This window comes from Varanus komodoensis, unplaced genomic scaffold, assembly GCF_004798865.1.
Source record: "Varanus komodoensis strain SLA01 unplaced genomic scaffold, ASM479886v1 scaffold17, whole genome shotgun sequence".
Taxonomy (NCBI): Eukaryota; Metazoa; Chordata; class Lepidosauria; order Squamata; family Varanidae; genus Varanus; species Varanus komodoensis.
In genome coordinates this window covers 2090272-2112701 of record NW_025335505.1, presented here as the reverse complement: position 1 = coordinate 2112701, position 22430 = coordinate 2090272, and the positions used below count along the sequence as shown (strand labels likewise).

At 40.4% G+C, this 22430-nt stretch overlaps 1 protein-coding gene across 1 annotated transcript in view; it reads left to right on the top strand.

Annotated features, from left to right (window-relative positions):
- Positions 1-18753, top strand: part of CDH12 (cadherin 12) — a 109414-nt gene extending 90661 nt beyond the window's left edge. Inside the window, exons 8-12 of the mRNA XM_044426267.1 lie at positions 2159-2295; positions 4390-4511; positions 8904-9021; positions 15563-15814; positions 17831-18753. Of these exons, the coding sequence (XP_044282202.1) occupies positions 2159-2295; positions 4390-4511; positions 8904-9021; positions 15563-15814; positions 17831-18330 (1129 nt within the window). The 3' untranslated portion in view covers positions 18331-18753. The remainder of the gene's footprint in view (positions 1-2158; positions 2296-4389; positions 4512-8903; positions 9022-15562; positions 15815-17830) is intronic.
- The last annotated feature ends 3677 nt before the right edge of the window (positions 18754-22430 follow it).

The following is a 22430-nucleotide window of genomic DNA, read 5'->3' as shown; positions in this document are numbered from 1 at the left end:
TAGGAAGAAGGGCACTGCTTTTGGAGCGGTCAAGTGAGGCTCCATTCCTGGTGAGCCCCTTATGATCATCATCATCTTCCTCTTCAAAATTTTCACTTCCGTACCACTTCATGGCCCAAATGCTCTCTGGGGCAGTTGGCTAAGTTAGAAAACATACAAACAAGCAATATAGTCACCGTATTTCAGTAAAACTTTAAATCCCATAAACAACATCAACCACAATAACAATCCACAGTGACTGCCATCAAATCAACACACGGCACAGCAACAACAGTAATAAGAACAATATTAAAACTAACAATTATTTGTTGTAAACCGTCCCGAGACTTTTAAGTATGGGATGATATAGAAAAGTTTTAAATAAATAAAAAATATATCTGGAGAATATCTGGAGCCAAAAAGGAAAATGAGATGGTGCCAGGTGTACCTCTTTGGAAAGCATGTTCCAAAGATGGGACTCCACCCCTGGAAAACCCCTTCTGGTCACCACCAACCTTCTTCCACAGCAGGTGCAGCAGCCCAAATGGTGGCTCCCTGTGATATGCAAGAGGGATGCTGCTAGGAGTCACGCGGGGCTCTCCAGGAATGGCGTCCATGTGGCTGTTTGGCCTGCTGCAAGTGGAGCAGAAGAGGAGTGCTGCTTGTGCAGTGCATGGGACTTGATTCCAGGCAAACACTGGAGAACACTGAAAGCACTTGCTAGGAACTCAGACCCAGGGCTGCTACAGAACAAATCCTAGGGCGCTGAGGCCAGGGGATCTGATGGAATCTCAGCCCCAGATGGATTTCTCACACATCCCTTAGTCACACCCCACCATCATAATCAGAAAACATAGGGGTTTGGGAAGCAGATTCCTGGTCTTCTACTGAGAAAATGTCTCAGTAGATGGATCTGTAACCTGGCAGTATAGGAGAGGTGAATGTGAGTAGAATCCTTATAGAGACATGCTAACATGGAAAGTCTGGCTCTTTTGAGCTCAGCGGGTAGCCTGCCTACTTCTGATCTAATGACTGGAGTAGGCTGAGTCAGGTTTTTTTCTGTAGGCTTCTGTCTCTAAGACAGGCTGCAATTTGCACATTAAAAAACACAGGAAAGTTGCACAAATTGTGCTATTTGCATAAATTAGCACATGGAAGCTATATATTGCTGGTGTGATTTATGCAATTCATGCTAGAATAGCATGGTTTCTTGGTTTCACTTTGCACAAGTAGCATAAATGGCATGATCTGTGCAAATTTTCTGAGCTTTTAAAAATGCACAAATCACAGCCCACATAAGAGACAGAAGTATGCAAACTGGCTCAGCTCACACAACACCAAGCTGGTGCCAAAGAAGGGATGGTGTAACTTAGTGTCCTGCAATAGCAATGGGTTGGTCCCTATGGCCTTCTGGCCCCTTCCAACTCTACTATTCTATGATTCTATAATGGCTAACAAACTGAAAATTCCACTGGATCCCCACCAAATCCCATCAGTACATTTCCTAGTCCTTGCTGATTTTGATGCAGAAAGGTAATTTTAACGTAGGAAGCTTTAAGGCAAGCTAGAGCTTACCAGAGCATAGATAATGATATGCATGCTGCCTTCTTAAAGTGTACTGTTTTAATTCCTCAGGACTATGAAGGTTGAATGAACATGGAAAAACTTTAACACAATTAGTCAAACTGAAAGTCTGTTTGCTTGTGTGTGAGTGTGGACATGTAAATCTATGAGCAGAGCCTGGTGCATCCTATGTGTGGGCAATACCTCTTTAGATTGTTAGACAGGGATTCACATTAAAGCATTAATTGTTTAGATATTCCTCCATTAAAAATATAATGCATTTATAAACAGTTTAATGCTAAACTTTGGTGGCCAGTCCTTTGGGTAAGGGAACTCTTGAAGTTTACCTGAGAATATAATTTGAATGACCTTATTGGAAATATAATCAAATATGTTTACATATCCTTTGTGAATGTTTTCTCAAATTCATCTTTCATGATTTCCCATTTTGCCTTCTGACTCCATACTAAAGCAATAATTGTTTCTTTATTACAATGCAAGCAAATAACTCCTGAGAGCAGAATAGTAAAGCTCATTAGGCCATGCCAGCTGCTATTATGATAAATAGCAAGAGATTCTCAACTTCCATTTCTGTTCCTCTCTCCACCACCTGCAGGTACTTCATAGACTGGAAGAGTGATGTGGATGGCTACTTTACTATAGATGGTATGGAAGGGACTATTGCCACAAATGAATTGCTGGACAGAGAGAGCACTGCACAGTACAATTTTTCAATAATTGCAAGTAAAATCAGTAAGTATAGCAGGAGCAAAATCACGTGTGATAGAAATGGTTTCCAGAATACTCTTTGCTTTAATGTTTGCTCATTTGATCGTTATCTTGCTATACAGTTTTCCCTTATCAATGAGTTTCTGTCATGACACTTGTATTCATTAAACAAGGGAGCAAGTCAGTTGGCTTTATGAGTTTATTTCAAGCATTAGAAAAATTATTTTCTGCCTAGCTTAAGTTAGTGATCGAACGTGTGTTCCCTTCTGTATTTGCAGCTATGCTCAAAAGAGAGATTCCCATAGGTCTCAATGGAACCTTGAACTTTCCTTTGGCTGCATCATGTTCAGTGCATAATATCAGGGATGAGAAAATGCATGTGGTGTCTCCATGTGCATGGCACTTTTAGAGCTGCTTATTATGGAAGCACTTGTTCAGGTTGCCACAACTAAGCAAGTCACAGTAGTTTCCATGAGCAGTGCTTCTTCTCGGCTGTGTGAGAAAACCATGTGCTTTCACCAAGTGGGGCATGGGGCCACTCGTGAATCTGTTTCATACTGAAAGGCCTATGACATCTGATCACAACATTTCATTCCAGTCTTTGGGTCTTACATGAAACTAAACTGGTACTATGAAATCAAATGGACTTCTTAGCTTTTCCTCATCATAGCATGTTACATGCATTTGAAACAATTTGACATTCTGTCCAAGTAAAGACAGTTTTCAGGAGCATCTCCACCAGCGGGGCTCCTGTCAACCATCCGAAATGCACATTAAATCAGACTTTGCCACTTTGCATGGAGAAACAGTTGAATGCCAGAGCAGATGTTAACAGGATCAGCTGCATCCTGCTCAACTCAGGCTACTCTGCAGTTGTTTTCCGAAGAACAATTGTAGCTTCGGGATGTGGCACTCATTAAAATCAGTGGTAATGCTTATCTTGCAAATCTCTCAAAGCAAATAGTCTTTACTAGGAATGATCTGAAATCTCATTAAATCCCAGGAGCTCAAGTCGGCTTTCTGCTACTGGCACTAGTATTGAGTAGTTTATACTGATAACGACAATGATGAGGGACATATAATATGAATGAAATTACAGTTAAATAGTTAATTTTTCTTTAGCAAGGATTGCTCAACTGTTTCCTGTAATGCAATTATAGGAATCAGAATGGTCCGTTATATAGTTTTTCAAGCAAAATTGTTCCAGAGAAAAAAATTGTTGATAGGATTCTTCCTGTGTTCGTTTGTTTGTTTGCTGAGGTTGGTCCATCCCGTGTCTGGGCAATACCACTTCACATTATTAAGCATGCTCGCATGTTTAGATATTCCTCCATTAAAATATAATCTGCTCACATAGAAAACCAGATTGCAAGGAGGAGGATTCTAGACAATATTCTAGTTTCAACAGCAAGTTTTAAAACTGGAGGGATTTTTCTTTTTTATGGCAGATCTTTCACTCACTTCAGTGCCAACCTCTTGTATGGAGTGGTACAGTTAGAAACAATTTATTACTTCAGTGGGAAATAAGCCAAAACCTTATCAGGATTACAGTTTGAAGTTCTAGCTGGACATTGTTCCATTCTAGACCTAATGACTGTTCAGCATAGACCTAGCATGTAAGCTCTACACATGATGGGAAGCAGAAGTGAGTCTTGAGTATGTGTTGTCTTTTATTTGAGGAAAACTTTCTGTGAACAAGCATGAACAGTTTATTAACCCCAAAGGTGATTAAGGAATTGGCATGTAATTGTTCAAATAGGTTTTCCAGGTCACCAGTGGTATTCTTCAGAGAATGAGGATTTCTGTCCATGAACTTGACTAGTAACTCTTTTTCCGCCTCCCACTTATTACATTCAGCTTTTTCATCATAGCAAGGAAAAATGGGGTGGGGCTAGATGCTTCCATGTAAGGATACAGCAATATTGGTGCGTTCTCTGTCTAGCTGTTAGGACAGCGGAAAAAGAAACTCTGTTTTATAGGTGGTTCACCAAAACCAAACAAAAGGGCATGGTAAAAAAAGTAACGAGATCTTTCACTGTACTATGCTAGTTCTATAATGCCACTTGGAATATTAGCATTTCATAACATACTTCTTTTAAAAAATGTTTTTCTCAATAGGCAATCCACTATTAACCAGCAAGGTCAACATTGTTATAAATATCCTAGATGTCAATGAGTTTCCTCCTGAAATTGCAGTGCCATATGAGTCATTTGTGTGTGAAAATGCAAGACCAGGACAGGTATATCCCTCATGTTCAATGTGTGCATTCATTATTCAGGGATGTGTACATGCAACCAGGTATGATCATTAACAAACCTCCAAAGCTAATCTAAAAAAATATCTGCCTGACAGTGCTTGAACTTTATTGCATTACTATATTTGAATGTATTAGTCACCTTTCTAAACATAGGAATGTCAGCAATATGCAATAATAATGATGATGCTTATCTGAGCAATATTGGTAAATGAGTAACTGAAATTGAGAAAATAACAACTTACCCATGATTTCATAGTGAGTTAGAGCCCAAGGGGAAAAAAACCTGCATTCATTCATGCAAAGTTTTTATAAATTGTTTTCTCTCCACTAGGGCACTCCAAGGGACTGCATTTTAGAACAACATTGTAAGAAGAATAGTACAATAAAATAACAGTAGAATAAAAGCAGAAAAAGTCCTTTCATAGAAGAGCTTTTAAATCTATTCAAGACTTCATTTAATATTGCATTTTGTTTAGTTCCTATCTAAAGCTTGGTAAAAATTGAGCCACCATGTCTGTCTTTCACAAGGAGTTCCATTGGCAAGGTGCTACTTCAAAAAAGGTCCTATTCCATGCACCCATCAACCTAGAATCCCTTTGTGGTGGAACGTGCAATAGGGACTTTGTTGAAGATTGCACACTACAAGCAGGGCCATATGGGAGAAGGCCATCTTTCAGATACCCTGGCCCAAATCATGTGGGCAACAACTCCCATCATCCTTCACCATTGCCTAAACTGACTAAGACTCATGAGAGTTGTAGGCCAACATATCTAAAGAGTCACAACTTCTAACGTCTCAATGGAGATGTTAAAAACTCACAGGAGACAAAATAGAGCCCTGAAAAATCCCAGAATGAAAAAGCTATGGAGCTGAGCAACAATCCTCTAGGACCATCTCCTGAGATCATTCAGGTTTGAAGTCTGCAAAGTCACAATTCTCATATCAGCCAAACATGAAAAATACATAAAAATCTATTCAAATTCCACTGAAAGATCCAGCAGAACCAGCAGGGATGCATGTTCACTGTCCAATTATTTAGATAGGTCTGCTACAAAAATGAACATGGCTATTTCTTTCCCCAGGCCAGACCTGAGCCCAGATTAGAAATAATCTTCAGTAAAGAAAGTCTGGAGTAAGGTTACCATCATTTCTTCTAAGGCTCAGATGTAAAGTGATGGGGTTCTGGAGCAAAGGTCTTACAAAATCTTCTTTTAGATGACTCACTTTTACAGAAGGGTTTACATTGTCCACCATCCAATGGGCCAGACCTCCTCTGGCAACTCTTATCAGGCAAGATAGAAATGGGTCTAATGCACAAGTGTCTGGCCATGCTTCCCCAAGCATAATCTCCACATCCTTGCTTATAACTTGCACCATTATTTGTAATACCACGACAGCTTGAACCGGTTCTTTTTATTTTTTTAATCAGGTATGCATACACTGTGACCCACCAAATTAAACCCACTCCCATAGCTATGTGTCCATCGAAGGTTCAGTGATCCTTCTGTTCAGGACTTCCAAGCTAAAACTTATACCAAATGCCTAATGGGCTGTATTACATTGTAGGTAGGTGAGATTTTTCTTGGTGGTTGCCAAGTTATTTCCTTTTGTATTAGACAAATGTATTACTTGTACATTGGGCAACTGAATGGATGGTAGTGTGACAGTTCTACAAATTAACTGTGACTTTCCAAAAGATGCATTCAACCACCAGCACAGTTGGCCTCTGGGGATCCACTGAAGTTAGGCAGTAAAACTGCAAGTTCCTTACTTAGGAATAAGGTTCGTAAAAGGCATCAATTTCTTGCCAAGGTGGGTAAAATCTTAGCAGACTGAAATATAATCACGGAGTATATGACAGACATAAATTCAGCTTGCCCTCACTAGCTTGTCTAGCATTTTTCTCCCTTTTCCTCATTAAGTACTCCCCAGGACTCTACTTTTCTTGAGTTGTTGCTCAGTGGTCATAAAGGCTAACAAATTTGGCTGGTTATACTGTTCTATATAGTCCTCTCTGTAAGCTTTCCAGAATCAATTACAGGGTTCCAAGGCCCCAGGGAATATCATTTTCTTTTCCTTACCTTGTTCAAATGTTGACCCAAAGGAGATGTGACTTGCAGCCACAACAATTTCTTAGTAACTGTTTTGAAATAATTGTCCATGAAAGTTGCTTCTGTGACATATGTCCATATTACGACATTAGCTCCTTTAACACATATGATACATGCTACAGCAAATTTACTGCACCAAGTCGATGCAACATGAATGCAGAATCCCAGATTCATACAATTAATCAGGCCCACCTAAAAACCCAATCTGGATCACCACAATCTGGGAATTTTGAAGACTATGTATGCAAACAAACAGCATCTGATGCTGAAGACCAGGTTGTCCTGGGGGTGCAGGTGGTGCCATACAGGTTTTGTCCTACCTAGACTTCTCTAGGTAGCCTAGGTAGGTGGGAGGGGATGAAAAATCCAATGAATGTTCATGATTTGGATCCCCTAGATTCCAGTTTATCAGCTCTGCACTCTCCAGTTCAGTATGGTGTGAGTTGAGCCAGTTTATGGACTTTTCTAACATAGGCTATAATTTGCACTTTAAATACACACACATACACACACACACACACACACACACACACACACACACAGGATTTATGTAAATCAGTGTTACCAGAAAAGAACGTGGTCCTTACACAATTTTCAATGACCACATAATCTTGAGGTGCCAATTTGCACATCATTGCATCAATCTTATGCAAATCATTCAATTACCACATGTTTTTCAGACCTGGATTAGCAGGTGTGCTTTTCTGGATACCAGTTTATGCAAAGTATGCAACTTACATGATTTATGCATAAATATTAACAAACCAGGGACTGCAGGTAGCACAGTGGTTTAAACTGCTGTGCTGCTGGGCTGGTAGATCGAAAGGTTGTCGGTTCGAATCTGCACAATGGAGTGAGTTCCCATTGCTCTGTCCCAGCTCCTGACAACCTTGCAGTTTGAAAGCATGCAAATGCAAGTAGATAAAAAGGTACCACTTTGGTGGGCAGGTAACAGCGTTCTGTGCACTTTGGTGTTCAGTCATGCCGGCCACATGACCATGGAGACTGTCTGCGGACAAACTCTGGCTCCCTCGGCTAGGAAATGGAGATGAGCACCACCCCCTAGAGTCAGGCATGACTGGACTTAATGTCAAGGGGAAACCTTTACCTTTACCTATTAAAAAACCAAATTGTTTAAATAGTGTGACTTGCTCAAGTTCCTTTAGGTTTGTTTGTTTGTTATGCACAAACTGCAACTAGTATTAGAGATGGCAATCCATGGAGGAGGGGCGGGGGGGAGACCTCAGTGTACTTCCTGTTATCAGGCTGGCAGTATGCAGGGAGTCCTTTAAGCCCAATGTGCTGGGTTTCCCAGTGTCAGCACTTCTCATCTTATGAGCAACGCATAGTCCCATCCATCCCTGGGGATTTTGAGCTGACCATTGTTTGATGTTTGCAAACATTCCGTTAGAGTCCACTGTCTAAACTTCATCTCAGTAGCTGAGCCAATAGCTAGTCAATGCGCATCTCCATTAAATGAAGCCAGAGATAAAAATAAAAAAGAGCACTGCTAATAGTCCAGCATTCTGTCCCATAGTAGCCTGCAAGATGCTTATGTGAAGACCACCAGCAGAATATGAATGTACTAGATCTCCCATTCAAGTTCTCTAGTGATTGGTATGTAGAGGCATAGTGCCTCTTGACTATAATATATATAGTCATCATGATTGGTTATCGTTTGCAGCCTTATACTGTATGAATTTCTCTAATATCTTTTAAAACCATCTGAGTTGGTGCCCATTGTTACCGTTATTCATAATGAATTCCGTATGTCCCAGTAGCTACAGAGGTTTCAAAGTCTGCAGACTGTATTGTCTTTAGGTTTCTTTTTTTAGTTTATTACTTTGGAAGACATGCAAGTAAAACTGCTGAGATTTCTTCCAATCTCTGCTTTTATCATATGTCTCATGTCATAATAGGACATCCAAAGCTATTTTTTTGTCTTGTAGATGGATAAACAGACGGTGGGTGGGTGGGTGGGTGGATGATAGTATTGTGCATTTCCATTGCTTTTTTATTTTCAACTAATGTGTAATTTTACCTTCTTGTGGTGGTGGTGGTGGTGGTGGTGATGATGATGATGATGATGATGATGATGATGATGATGATGATGGTGGAGAAGTCCCATTAGGCATGGGTCATCTTCCATCATGTGTTATATAACTCAACACTGTCTACTTTTCCTGTTATTGGAAGATTGTATTAAGCTTTTCATTTTTAATCAGAGCAGCATGCTCAAGCTTTATTCCATTGTGATTTCAGGTAATTCAGACTGTTGGTGCAGCTGACAAAGATTTGTCAGCTGCCGGGCAAAGATTCTCCTTTCGCCTGTCACCTGAGGTTTCTACAAAGCCAAATTTCACAGTCCATGATTTCAGAAGTAAGACTATTTATTTATTTTATTTTTCTACTTCAGGTGATAATGGTCTCAATTATTTTGTGCTGAAAACCTCATGCCTTCAACCTTCTATGTGTGTAAGAGAAAGAACAAGAGTACTGTTCCAATGCGTAGGTTTTTTTTAGAGACTGGACAACAGTGATGAGAGCCATGATTTCTATACAAAGTTTTGCCACTGTACACACAGAGAGATGCTGAGTTCCCCACTAGTAGCAGAATATTATGGAGAAATGTTCTGATTCAAGAAAGTAGGGGACAAAAATACAAATGAAGATCTCATCAGCTATTCCTGCCAAAACAATAGCCTAAGTTTTGTAATAATTCATGGAAAGTGGTTTGGAGTTATAGGATTTGTCCTCAAGAGGCTTTTTCAACCCTAGTTGATTGTGAGAAATTTATGAAATATTGTGGTGGGAGCTGGACCTAAAGCAGAAGTGGGCAACTTGTGACACTCAATGTGTTTTGTCCTACACCTTTAGCCAGCATAGCCAATGGAGAGGGTTTTTAGGAGTTGTAGGCCAAACATCAGGGGGGCTATAGATTGTCCACTTCTGGAATAGAGGAAGACCATAGAAAGGATGTTGAAGGATTTGTAACATGTTAATTGCTTTTTCGGCATCATGGATATACAGTAGTCCCCTGAAATTTGTGGGGGTTGCATTCCTAAAGCACCCATGAATTGTGAAAAATGACAAATTTGGTGCCGGCAATGGGCACTGGCCACCAAGGCGGTGTGGGTGGGAGGTGCAGGCCAGGCTCGGGGCCAGGCGCATGGGCGTGGCAAGACAGGGGTGTGTGTGCACAGAGATTGTTTTCTCCGAGTGAGTCCAAACTCTGAGGAAACGCTCTCCTTGCGAGTAAGCCACCACATGGCAAGTCACTGGCTTACTCTCAAGGAGATTGGCTTGGATTCGCTTGGAGAAAAATCCCGTGAAAGACTGAAGCCACAAACGCTGAACCATGATGCTGAAATGTAATAATAATAATAATAATAATAATAATAATAATAATAATAGGGGTTTACTGTATTTATATGACTACAAATAAAATGTCGGAAAAATTGAGTTATATGGTGCTTATCAGAAAGTTGAACGATAAGCCAGGTGAAAATGATCTCTGCGCGTGCCTGCCCCTGCCTTGCTGCACCTGTGCATGTGCCCCCTCTACCCCGGCCCGCGCCCCCCACCTGTACCACCTTGGCGGCCTGCGCCCATTGCAGGCACCTTTCAACTGGCCCCCTGTTGAAAAAGTTTGAGGTCCCCTGCTCTATACCATAACAGATCCTCCAATCAATTCAAATCCTCTACAGCTTCCTTTCCTTTTCTAAACTCCTCAAATCCCACTAAACATTCTAGGCACGGGAAAAATTCCACTTTCCTCTAACAATCTTCTGCCCGCACAATTAGTCAACTTGTCCATTGCAACAATACTCCGCCAATCCATTCCTTCATTCTTCAATTGTTGGGGGCTCCAACAATTTCCATCCAGAAGCAACTGCGATTCTTGTCACAATTATCAAAGAGCCAAATAATTCTAACATAGTCTTTGGAAGGCTCTCCAAGACTATATTAAAAAAAAACCATATTCTTCATTTTGCCTCTAATAGAAGCAGAGAAACAGAGCGAGTCACAAGGGGCCTCCCGGGCCCTAGTCTGACTCCTGGCTCTAGCCAGCTCCACTCACAACATGCCTACCATGAGCACGTCTAGCCTATCCTTGAAGGAGCTTAAACATTTATCTCTTTTCAAATTTATCATCCATTTTCCTTCATCCAATTCCGATTTCCTTCTTGCATTAGTTCTCTACTCTTCTCTGCTCCTCCACACACCCGCCTTTTACATTTCTTCATAACTGTAAATATATTCACAATTTAAGACTACAGCTTAGAACAGAAGGACTAAGGGAGGAGGAGATCAAGAAAATAAGGAAAAAGAAAAAAAAAGAAAAGAAAGAGAAGAGAGAGAAAAAAGAGAAAAAAGGAAAAGAAATGGAAGTAAATAGAGTCAATTAGTCAGCCTTCTAGCAATGTTAGAATTATTAATCCCATTCTATCTCTATTAAAATATTATTTTAGATTTATTTGTTAAGCAAAGCATTCAGACTTTCATAGCAGAGGGCTTTAACTTCCAATCTCCTCAAAGTCCAACAGGAGACACTAATGATCTTCTCATACTGCGTCAGGCTTATTCTCTTTGTTCTTTGTTCTCTACCGCCCATGGTCAAAGGAAGGGAGGAGGACCAGGCCAGAAAAATAACAGTCTTGCCCAGTCCTATCAGGGAGATATAATTGTTCCTTGTAGCAAATCATATATAGATCAGATCCAAAACAACAACAGAAAAATCATACAGCTTGAGCAACCAGCAACACCATCGGAAAATGACAATGGAAGAGGGAGACACTGTCTCTTCTGTCGCACCGAACTTCAGACAAGGTCAGTTTATAAAGTCCAAATTAAGGTCTTATTAGAATTCAAACAAAGACGTTAAGGGAATACCCCTTTCAAAGTCCTTGTCCAAGTAGGTAAACAGAAATGCCTTGAAATCTGAAATCACAGCCTTACATCTGAGCTATCCAGAAAGAGCCATTGTCCTTCATCTCAATTCAAAAGCCAGAAAATGAGCACAGGCATCCCCCCAGCTAATATTCTTTTGCCGAGGTTAGTTTAATTCTTAGTTTTAAAATAGGTACATTAAACAGCTTTGCAAATGAGACACCATCCATCAACAAAAGATCATCTGTTTCAGAGTTCTTTCAAAATATGCAAACAAATAGGCCTTGAGAGTCTAAGTTGCAGCAGTATTACTCCCTTGACAAAAAAAAAAAAAAATGTTAGGATGTAAAAAGAAAAGGTAAAAAATAAAAATAATGTGGGAAGAAATAGAGAAAGTAAAGGATTAAATGTGGGGGAGCAATTTTATAACTATTCCAGATTACTTTATCTTGCCATCTTGCTGTAATCAGAGATGCAGATGAAGAGCCTTAAATCTCACCTGTCAATTAGAGAGGTGGATTTTCCTCTCAAGGACAATTTTATCTTCCAAAATGAGATAAGGCAGAAGCAGCTGTTCTTCAAGTCGCCATTCCCCTGGAAGTCCCCCTGACAGCGTTCTCAGTTCATTTCCTGCTTTATCCTTCCTTACGCCATCCCTGCAATTCCTTGCCATTTGTTTATATTCTTCCTTTGTGGCCTGGCCCTGCTTCCACTTCCTGTACATGTTTTTTCCCACTGTCAGGTTATCACTTAACTTGATGTGGAGGCATGTGGGCTTCCTCCATTTTCTTCTACACCTTTTCCTTGATGACTGTTCATACTTGTGCTTGGAGAATCTTCTTTTTCTAGATTTCCCACCCCTCTTTCCCTTCAGAGTGAGTTGCCATGGCATTTCGGTTATCATTGTTCTGAGTTTGTCAAAGTTTGTTTTCTTGAAGTCCGGGATATGTATTAACCTTTTAACCTACAGTTAACCTTTGTTTCCTGTATAATTGAGAATTCAAGTATCACATGGTCACTTTCCCCCAGAGTTTCCATGACTGCTATTTTGTCTACCAGGCCACCCCAGTTAGTTAATATTAAATCAAGCATAGCTGATCCTTTTGTTCCTTCCTCTACCTTCTGCTAGAAGAAGCTGTCGACAATGCATGTTAGGAATCTCTCGGAGGGGCCATATTTGGCAGAAATTGTCTCCCATCATATAGCAGAAATTGACACCCCCCCCCCGCCATGATGATTATATCGCTTTTTTTGGAAATGGTGGCAAGTTGCTTTTTGAAGGTTGAATCCTTGTCCTCTTTTTGACTGGGTGGTCAGTAATAGATGCCAATAACTTTGTTTTTCTTATTTTTTTTCCCTTAAAATTAATCCAGATGCTCTCAATGGAGCTACTAAATTCCTCTTCTTGTATTTCTCCACATGTGTCCTACATATTGTGCAACTCCACCTCCCTTTTTGTCCTTTCTATTTTTCTTAAACAGGTTTTATCCATCAGTTGTAGAGTTCCAGTCATGTGAGTCATCCCACCATCTTTCAATCAATTCTATAAGATTATAATTGCCCTCGTGTACTATGAGCTCAAGTTCATATAGTTACTTACTTTCTAGTCTCCATTCAGTCATGGGACTCATTGAATGATTTTGAACCAATCACAGACTCTCAGCCCAACCTACCTCCGAAGGTTGTTGTTTGGAAGGAGGAGAATTATGCAAGCTTCCTTGCATTTGTTGGAAGGAAAAGGGGTGGAATGGAAATATGTAAACAAACTCCTAGCATTCCCTAGCCAGCCATGAAAGCTGTTAGGATTTTTTCAAACTTAACTTGCATAGGATTTCACCCTTAGTCATGCAGGATGCTCTAAGTCTGAAATCATAATCTAATATTTCTTCGCTCTTGTGGTCATTTTATGAGGATGCACCAATTCTAATGAAGCAAGATCAGTTCCCTTGGGTTGTTCTTCTCCCTCATCTGCCCCTGGCAATACCTGAAAGGCAGTTGGTTTCAACAGGAAGTGTAACTTTATGAAGAGATGTCTCAGATTTTCCCTCCCCATCCCTTCTGTGGCTTTAAAGCTGAAAGCTAAGGAGACTGCCTTGAGTTTTTTATCATTCTGTAAGGTAAACTGTGTCTTTTGAGCTGCAGAACAAATAGGGTAACCAAGCAAGCAAAACAGAAAATATTTCTGTGAATCTGATAGTTCCTGGATAGCATACAACAAATTACCACCTGGATTATAAGGTTGAAGTGGGATGAAAAGTTAATGCAGGGTGCAATCCAATGCCCTCTGTGTTTGCTGCTCATAAATCTTCACAAACATTAGTAGGAAAAATAGCACTTATGGCATATTGTTCATAATCTACACATTTTTGCATGTTTTTAAAAGTACACATTTTCCCAAGTATTTTACATTTCTGTGATGCAATTCTGGGTAAACATTTCTCAAACATATGCATTTTGCAAACAGTTTCCTACAAAGCACATTTTGTGTGCATTTTCCCCAAGTCTTGAAAAACATGGATTTCAATTTAAAACTCTGCCTTGGCATCGCTTAAAGTCTCAGGAAGGGCACATTGGATAAAAACATTTAAAAACAAAACCTTGAAAGGACAAATTTCTCACCTATCCCTACTTAGATGCATTCTACTAACCTTACTGGGTTGCAAACTGTACAAGAGTAACTGTCATGATGATTACTATTTAGTTCCCCTCTCACTCAAATAGTTTTCCATCAGGTATTCAGTAACGGATAATTTTAGTGAGAACTGGGCTTGTCTTCAAGGAAACAAGCTGGGCCACTTCATCTTTCACTTCTTTTGCAACAGCATTCAAAGAGGGAAGCGAACCTCTCCCCTAAAACATCCAATAGGGAGACACATGTAATGTTGAGGGAGATCCTGTGAACTAGTGAATGCTGAAGAGAGAGCTGAGCAGGAGCGAGTGCTCCAGGCAACCCCAATCAAACCTGCCAGCAAATTGGTTTCTAATCTTGCTTCCTGCATAATCCTTTTAATCTTTACATCAGTTTCCTTCTTTGATGGATTTCTTTGATTCTGGAGAAAGCTGCGATAAGCCAGCTCCTACTGGGAAAAATGAGAAAACACTACTTATGGGGGCCTCTGCTCACATTAATCAAAAATTGCTGGCAAATGTGTAATAGTATCAAGTGTCTAGTTTGATTTCTGGTGGGACTTTTCCTAATCATCTCTTCTGAACAGGTACAGGGTTGGGGAAGTTTCCCTACCTTTTTCAAGGTGTCTCTAGTGCTACCTGGCAAAACAAGAAAGCCATATTTCCCTTCCCAGTGGAGAACAGCATGAAAATAATAGCAGCTGAAGGGCATCCAAGCAGAACAGAGGGAAAACAAGAAAGCAGACACGGGAAAGAGATAACGTGCCCTGCTAATGTGATACCTCCCATTTTTGCCCCTCTTCTCCCTTTTTTTGTCTGCTCTGACAAGCCTGCTGTCAAACTGGACCAGATTGAAATACAAGAACTACAGTAATTATCATTTGCCCAGGGAAGGTGAAAGAAGCTACAGCTGAAGAGAATGTAACCATTTTGGCAGTGGTGGGACCCAGAAAGTGCCTCAGTAATTCTGGAAGCTGAGTTGAGGCACATGCAAGGCTCTAACAAGAAGCTCTATGTCACTTCCTTTGCCCTCCCACTTACTGGATAGTAATACAGAATGCACGGCGTGTTGATGAATTTCCCAAACCCCACTCCCCCTCATTGGCTGCTGTGGAGCCTTGCAATCTGATGATGCCACAGGTCACATATTTTGTATTAATTCGCAGGAAAGGGAGAGAGAGGAGGAGATTCAGATGTCCAAAGCCCTGCGGCAGCTACATGTAAGCTGCCACACTCATGTCAAATTAGAGGTTTCCTGCCTTTTCACTGCTGTTGCAAACTGCCCAGACTGCTTCAACTACTGGGTGGTATAGAGATGATGATGATCACGATGCCTGCTTTACCATTGCTAAACCATGATGCTTTGGAAGAACACAATAATGTTATCTTGACTTGTTTTCCAGACAACACTGCTGGAATTGTGGCTAGGAGAAGTGGATACAGTCGTCAGCAGCAGGAGCTCTATTTCCTTCCAGTTGTGATCGAAGACAGCAGCTACCCCATCCAAAGCAGTACAAATACATTGACAATTCGGGTGTGCAGATGTGACTCTGATGGCACTATCCTGTCTTGCAATGTCGAAGCCATTTTTCTACCTGTTGGACTCAGCACAGGGGCTTTGATTGCAATCTTGCTGTGCATTGTTATCCTCCTAGGTTGGTATCCCTCCTTTTACAGAAAACAAGTCTCACTGATGCATCATGTTTGGTGCCAGTTGCTCTCAATCAGGCCATGGCAGAATGTCGCAAAGGTGAAGGGAGGCTGAATCTCATGCCAGGTTGTGCTGGGAAGCTTCTCCAAATCAGACCTATACACTGGTTGGGGATGTATGAGAAATTCATTTTTGTATTTTTCCCAATATTTATCCAGTATGTATTTCCTAGCTGTTCCTGAAGGCAGAGTGGTGGTTAAAGCCTATGCTTTTTTGAGATTGTGATGCACTTTGGGAGGGAAAAGAATATTGTGCTTGAAAAATGGGTAGATTTTAAAAATCTACATTAACATTTGTATGAAAAAACAGAGTATTCTGGGTGTATGCCAGGGAAGACATGAATCTATAAAAGCCTATATTTTCTTTTTCCCCAGTATGCCCTGAGCAAGGGCCAGGAACAATGATTGTCTGTTTTTGATTTCTCATGCATTCGTTTAAATAATAATAATATAGCACAAGTCTTTTCCATACTGAATATGGAAAAAAATAAATAAAATAAAATAAAAAATAAATAAATAAAACTGAAAGAAAATCCTCACCCATTTGCACCAGCCAAATTAAATAAAGTGATACCTAGAAGAGAAGAAACAGTGTACCTGAGAAAGATGAGGTGCTGACGGGGGCTGGGGATGGATGGGGGAGACAGAGAGAGAGAGAATATTTCAGAACTAAATGCCTGATTTAATATGGAGCGATTTACCGAGCTATTAAATTCTAGGCACTCAAGTCCCTCTGACCTGGCTTCTGCTTCTCCCAGGTTTGTTTGGTTTGTGTGTGTGTGTGTTTTTGTTTTTGTGTGTGAGGGTGGTATTTATTTTAACCTCAAGTTATTTTCCTCCTGATTATGAAGAAACTCCCTGGGACTATATGCCTCTGGTATTAGCATTTTGGTTCCCCCACTCCTGTATTTACCCACAGTGATACATAATTTCATCACCACCCATTTTGTTTGGAAACTACAGCTAGTGCAAAATACAGATTACACTTGCAAAAGAAGTGGAAATTGCAAATTACACTTTTTTGACTATGTTACTGCCACTCTGTTTCTGCACACAATTCAAGGTGTCATGCTTACCTACTGAGCTTGAAATGGCTTGGATCCGGGATATTATTAAAAGCTGTTCCTCCCATATGAATTTTCCCTTAATTTAAGATCCTCTTCAGATTCCTTTCTACATGTCTCCCTAGCGAGAGAAGCAAGGTTGACAGAAATTCAGGATAAATCGTCATTGCTGTCACAGTCAACAGAACTCTCTCAAGAGAGCCTGGACTGGCCCCTTCTTTGCTCAGTTTTAGGTGGAATATTAAAATGTTTTTGTTCCACATGACTCTTTTTGTTCCACATGAAGGATGCAATCCAGAGAATGAATGTTTAGACAGCTAAAAGCTCTACAACTCCCATTATACCCCAGTCAGCCATGCTGAAAGTGATGGAGGGGGCAGGGTTCCATTTAAACATGCATAGAATTAATGCCCTAAATATATATTAATGCCATAAATATATTAGCATTGCACTCTATTTTTAAGATTCTACCCCTATCTTACTTGGAAACATGCTGTTTCCAAGTTTTTCAACTGTGTATGTGTCCATTTTTAAAAAATATTGGTGTGTGTGTGTTATGCGTGTGTTCAAAAAAATATTAATTGCAATTTTAAATTGCCTTAGGGGCATTTGGGGGTTGAAAAATAACTCACTGATGTATAAATGCATTATGTAAGTATGGGGTGGTGGGATACTTCTGGGAAAACAGTAAAAGTACTTTTCCCATCCTCTGCCGAGAGGGAGGGAGCCAGCAGAGTTGACTTTGGTAAGCTTCTGTTGCACCTTAGACAGGGTAGTCTTGTTCATGGATAGATTTATACAGCTTATTATATTTTAACAGAAAATTATGCTGTATGTTTTATTGGCAGAAAGCAAGGCTGTTTCCATGTTTCATTTACCATTCTCCTCTTGTCTTAGTCATTGTGGTTTTGTACGTAGCGCTGAGACGGCAGAAGAAAAAAGACACCCTCATGACCTCCAAAGAAGACATCCGAGACAATGTCATCCATTATGATGATGAAGGAGGTGGTGAAGAGGACACCCAGGCCTTCGATATTGGGGCCCTGAGGAATCCAAAAGCAATTGAGGATAACAAAATACGGAGGGATATAAAGCCTGATGCACTCTGCCTGCCTCGGCCACGACCACCCACAGAGGACAACACCAATATCAGAGATTTCATAAATCAAAGGCTGAGAGAAAATGATGGGGATCCCTCAGCTCCCCCTTATGACTCACTAGCGACATATGCTTATGAAGGAAATGGCTCTGTCGCCGAATCTCTCAGTTCTATAGATTCACTTACCACAGAGGCAGACCAGGATTATGACTATCTGAGTGACTGGGGACCACGTTTTAAAGTCTTAGCAGAGCTGTTTGGAGAAGAAGAAAGTTATAATCCTGATAAAGTCACTTAGCTGGAGAAGTGGAGGAAAAGGAAGCCCACAACAAATTTTAAAATAAACTAGCTTTATAGGACACAAATCCTTTGACTTATAAGAGACAGCAGCTGCTTCCAGCCAGTTCCTATATTTATCATACCATCAATCTTGGTTTACCTATTTGTCAGGGGAAGGATAATCCTTGACTGACTTTTTTGTTCTTGTTGTTGGTTGAATTTTATTTTTTTATTATTCCTTTGGAGATTCACTGAGACAATCTCAGGCCTATTAGCTAAAATTTATTGGTACAACAGCAGAGAAAGAAGGATAGCTTTCTGGCATCATGGTGGAAGATTGGTAGATTTTTCTTAATTCCACTGAAGTGCCTATTGAAACTCTTACATTTAAAGTGGAAATGACTGCAGCAATGGAGCTAAGGAAAACAGATATAAAAGGGAGGACATGCTCTTTTATGCCGAGAAGCAATAGCCACATGCAGACTTCTGTTTCTTTAAACCAAACAAGTGGAGCAGTGGCTGGAATCCGTCTGTCCAGTGACTGCAAATTGATGGGGATTGTGTTCTGTTAGGTTTTTTGGGGGGCGGGTTGTTTTTGTTTTTGCTCTGTTTTTTTTTTTTTTTAAACCAGGGAAACAAATTGTCTGTCAGAACAACATATTTCCTATGCCTACACTTCACACAGGAAAAAAAATAGTAAATTAAAAACCTATTATTCCAATTCACATTGTAAAGCCCACAAGTTACACTTTTTTCAAGAATTAAGAGAGTGGAGGGTGATGGAAGTACATATTTCTTATCTGGAAAATACACATTTAGAAAGGAAGATGCTGGTGTTTTTGGAGGGTTTGCTCAGATGAAGTGGATTCTTGGAAGCTCCTTTTATAAACGAACACACAAAAAAGATTTCAACCTTTGTTTCATCTTCCATTCTAACTTTTTCTTCACCTATTGTGTGTTGATCAGGTGCAGAATTGCCACCTGTTCATGATTTTGATAGCTTGTCTATACATCCTCCATCAGACATGATGGAATGTATTAGTGTCAGGATTTGTTTGAACAAGTTTCAATCACTGTTTTCTATTTCAGAAGTATGTGGTTGTAAAACTGGAATGGCTGTGTAGGGATAAAAAGAGAATTTAATTCCCAATGCCTTAGGCAATAAATGCAAAATTATGGTAGTAGATGCCAATGCCTATTAGTCATAATAATCAGACCCTTGGTTTTTTCTTGTTTTCCTCTAGTGGTGTAGTGAATTGCTGGATTGCTTATACTTTGTCAGATTAAAAATCGGCAGCTCCATGTTGCAGGTACAGCAATGCCATTATAGCTCAGTAGTTAGCTAAAATCCCATGGCATCCAAAAGTCTTCTATTGGCTCCAGTAGAGGCCATCACCTCGATTGTAATCCCCTACCTTAATCCACCAGGAATCAAGTGGAATATTCCAGGTGACATTTCACCATCTGAATTTAACTTTCAGTGTTCCAATCCATTGCAGAGGACTTGCAGTTATAAGCAAAGAAACACAGAAACAGAGTGAGTCAGAAGAGACCGCCTGGGCCATCTAGTCTGACCCCTGGCTCCACTCATGACATGCCTACCATGTACATGCCCAGCCTATCCTTAGACTCCCTCACCGTTGGGATTTCAACCACATCCCATGGTAGCCCATTCCATAACCTAGGGGTAATAACCATCAGGAAGTACTTCCTCATCCACCCTAAATCTTGGCTTCCTGAGCTTTGCTCCATTGGAACATGTCCTGCAGGGAAAAAAAGGCTATGACCCACCTCTGTGTGCCCCCCCTCATGTACCTGTATGTTGCTAACAGGTCCCCTCTGGGTCTCCTCCTCTCAAGGCTGAAAAGACCCAGCTCCCTCAGTCTGTCCTGATATGGCTCACCCTGCAAACCAGCCGCCATCCTAGTGGCCCTTTGAATAGGATGTGTGTTCAAAGGTGCATTGCCTCCACATTCTGGTGAAGTTAGTTATGCATAAATACCATTGGAAAATGTGACTTGCTTTGGCCTGGGATGCAACCCTGCCAGTTTTTATTCCACTGTACCTGAAGAGGTAGTAGCTGATGTAGGAGGACAGGGCAAGTGCAGAGGCAATAAAAGTTTGTTTAGGAGCTTTTCCCTTTTAAAGCTACAGCAAGGTACAGATGACTCTAACCCTAACCTGAAACTGAAGCAACATCTTGTCCCCACCCACACCAAACCTTTAGAACACCTTTATCTAAGTCTTGGCCCCCAGATGTTATTAAAATGCTTCTTCCTTTATCTCCAGCCAGTGATAATGAATGATGGGAGCTGTTGCATGGGGACATAAGGTTGCAAAGGAAGGATTTCAGAACTGCCGTGCAGGATTAGAAAAAGAGTCCATCAAACCCAGAATTCTGTCTTGCACAGGAACCAGCAGATGATTTCCATGGAAATAATGATCTCCACCAAGCAACTTCAGTTATGCATAGAGGTTGTATCAATCTAATGTTGCTTCGATGTGCTGTCAAGTCATCTCTGACTCACGGCAGTGAAAGCCCTCTGAAATGTCCTGTCAATGACAGCCATGTTCTGATCTTGTAAATTCCAGGCTTCTTTTATGGAGTCCATCTAGTTCTTATTTGGACTTCCTTTACTTCTTCTGCCTTTGAATGTGTGATTGTCTTCTCCAATGAGTTGTGTTTTTCCCAGGGAGGCAATTATCGTGCTTTGTGGTTACCAGTTGATATAAATTCCATGGATGTGTGTCTAATTTCAATAATGCTAGAGGATATTCAGTGCCAACGATAGTTCTTGATGTCACCAAAGCTTTTGCAGCAAAAGCTTTAAGTCATGGAACCACATGGTTTACACTTATGTAGTACACATACATGAATTCCATCTCTGCTGTGAACTAAATTTTGCCATAGAAAGGATGTTATCTCAGCCTCAGTTCCTTCATCTGTACTATGGGTGGTTAATACGAATGACTTATTACAGGGTTGTTGAAGGGATTGCAACAGGGAGATTTTCTGCAAGAGGCTGCTAATCACTGTATCTGCCTCACAAAATGCAGATCTTTGCTGTACAAGCAAAGGTTTTTTTCTCGTTTTTCTACTACACAGCCTCTAGGTGGAGCTGAGCTATAACTGAGTAGTGGAAATTCACAAGCACAAATAAGGCTTTGCAAAAGACTCCCCATTTTCTTGTTTCTTAAAGACAAAATAACAAGCAAGCAAACAAAAGCAGGAATGACAAAGTGCTTGGAAAACAAAAAAAAACAAGTGAGGCTGGAGGATCATTTTGACCTCTAAAGAACTCATAAACCTCCATGAGTAAGGAATTATGAGCACACAATAATTGTCTCAAGTAGAAAAGCTCTAGGTAATGAATATGGCCTTTTGGAATGCTTGAAAATTCTATTCAGATGATTATCTACATTAACATGCTTTCGCCAACATTATGAATATCCTTTCAACTGTGATCAAGTCCTTCTATATATCATTGCACATACATGTATGTGTGCAAACATTTAGAAATTTCTTCTTCCTGTAATATTTGTCTACAGATGAGATCCATAAGGAAGTTTCCCCCTGTTAATAATATTCTAATTTGAAAGATCAAATTAATTGATTTGATTTGAAAGGCTTGGTGAGACAATGGAAATCAAGAATATTTCATTTTGGTAGCAAAAGAAACAAAACACAAGAGGAGATGACTGAGTTGTATATACAACATCACAGTCCTTCCTCCCACCCCTACATGTTGTCTTCCAGGACAACTTCTACTGAAAAGCTAAATATCAACATTCAGGAATATATTTCTCCATTTTCAAGCCCCATTTTCCAGCTAATTCAGTCCTCTGGTTTGCACTGGAATGGTATAGTCCCAGAATGGCTGTTCCAGCCATTTACTAAACATGTTGATTTATCCTTCGAATGAATGATTTGCTTCAAGGATTAGGTTGTTAGACTGGTGCTGGGGAGATCCACATTCAAATCCAAACTCAGCTATGAACTTCATTGAGTTGATCTTGGACCAAGCACTATCTCAAACCTAAACAGTTGTTGTGAGGATAGTTAGCGAGGGAAGGATGATGTATGCTGCCTTAAACTGCTTGAAAGATAGGATGGACCAT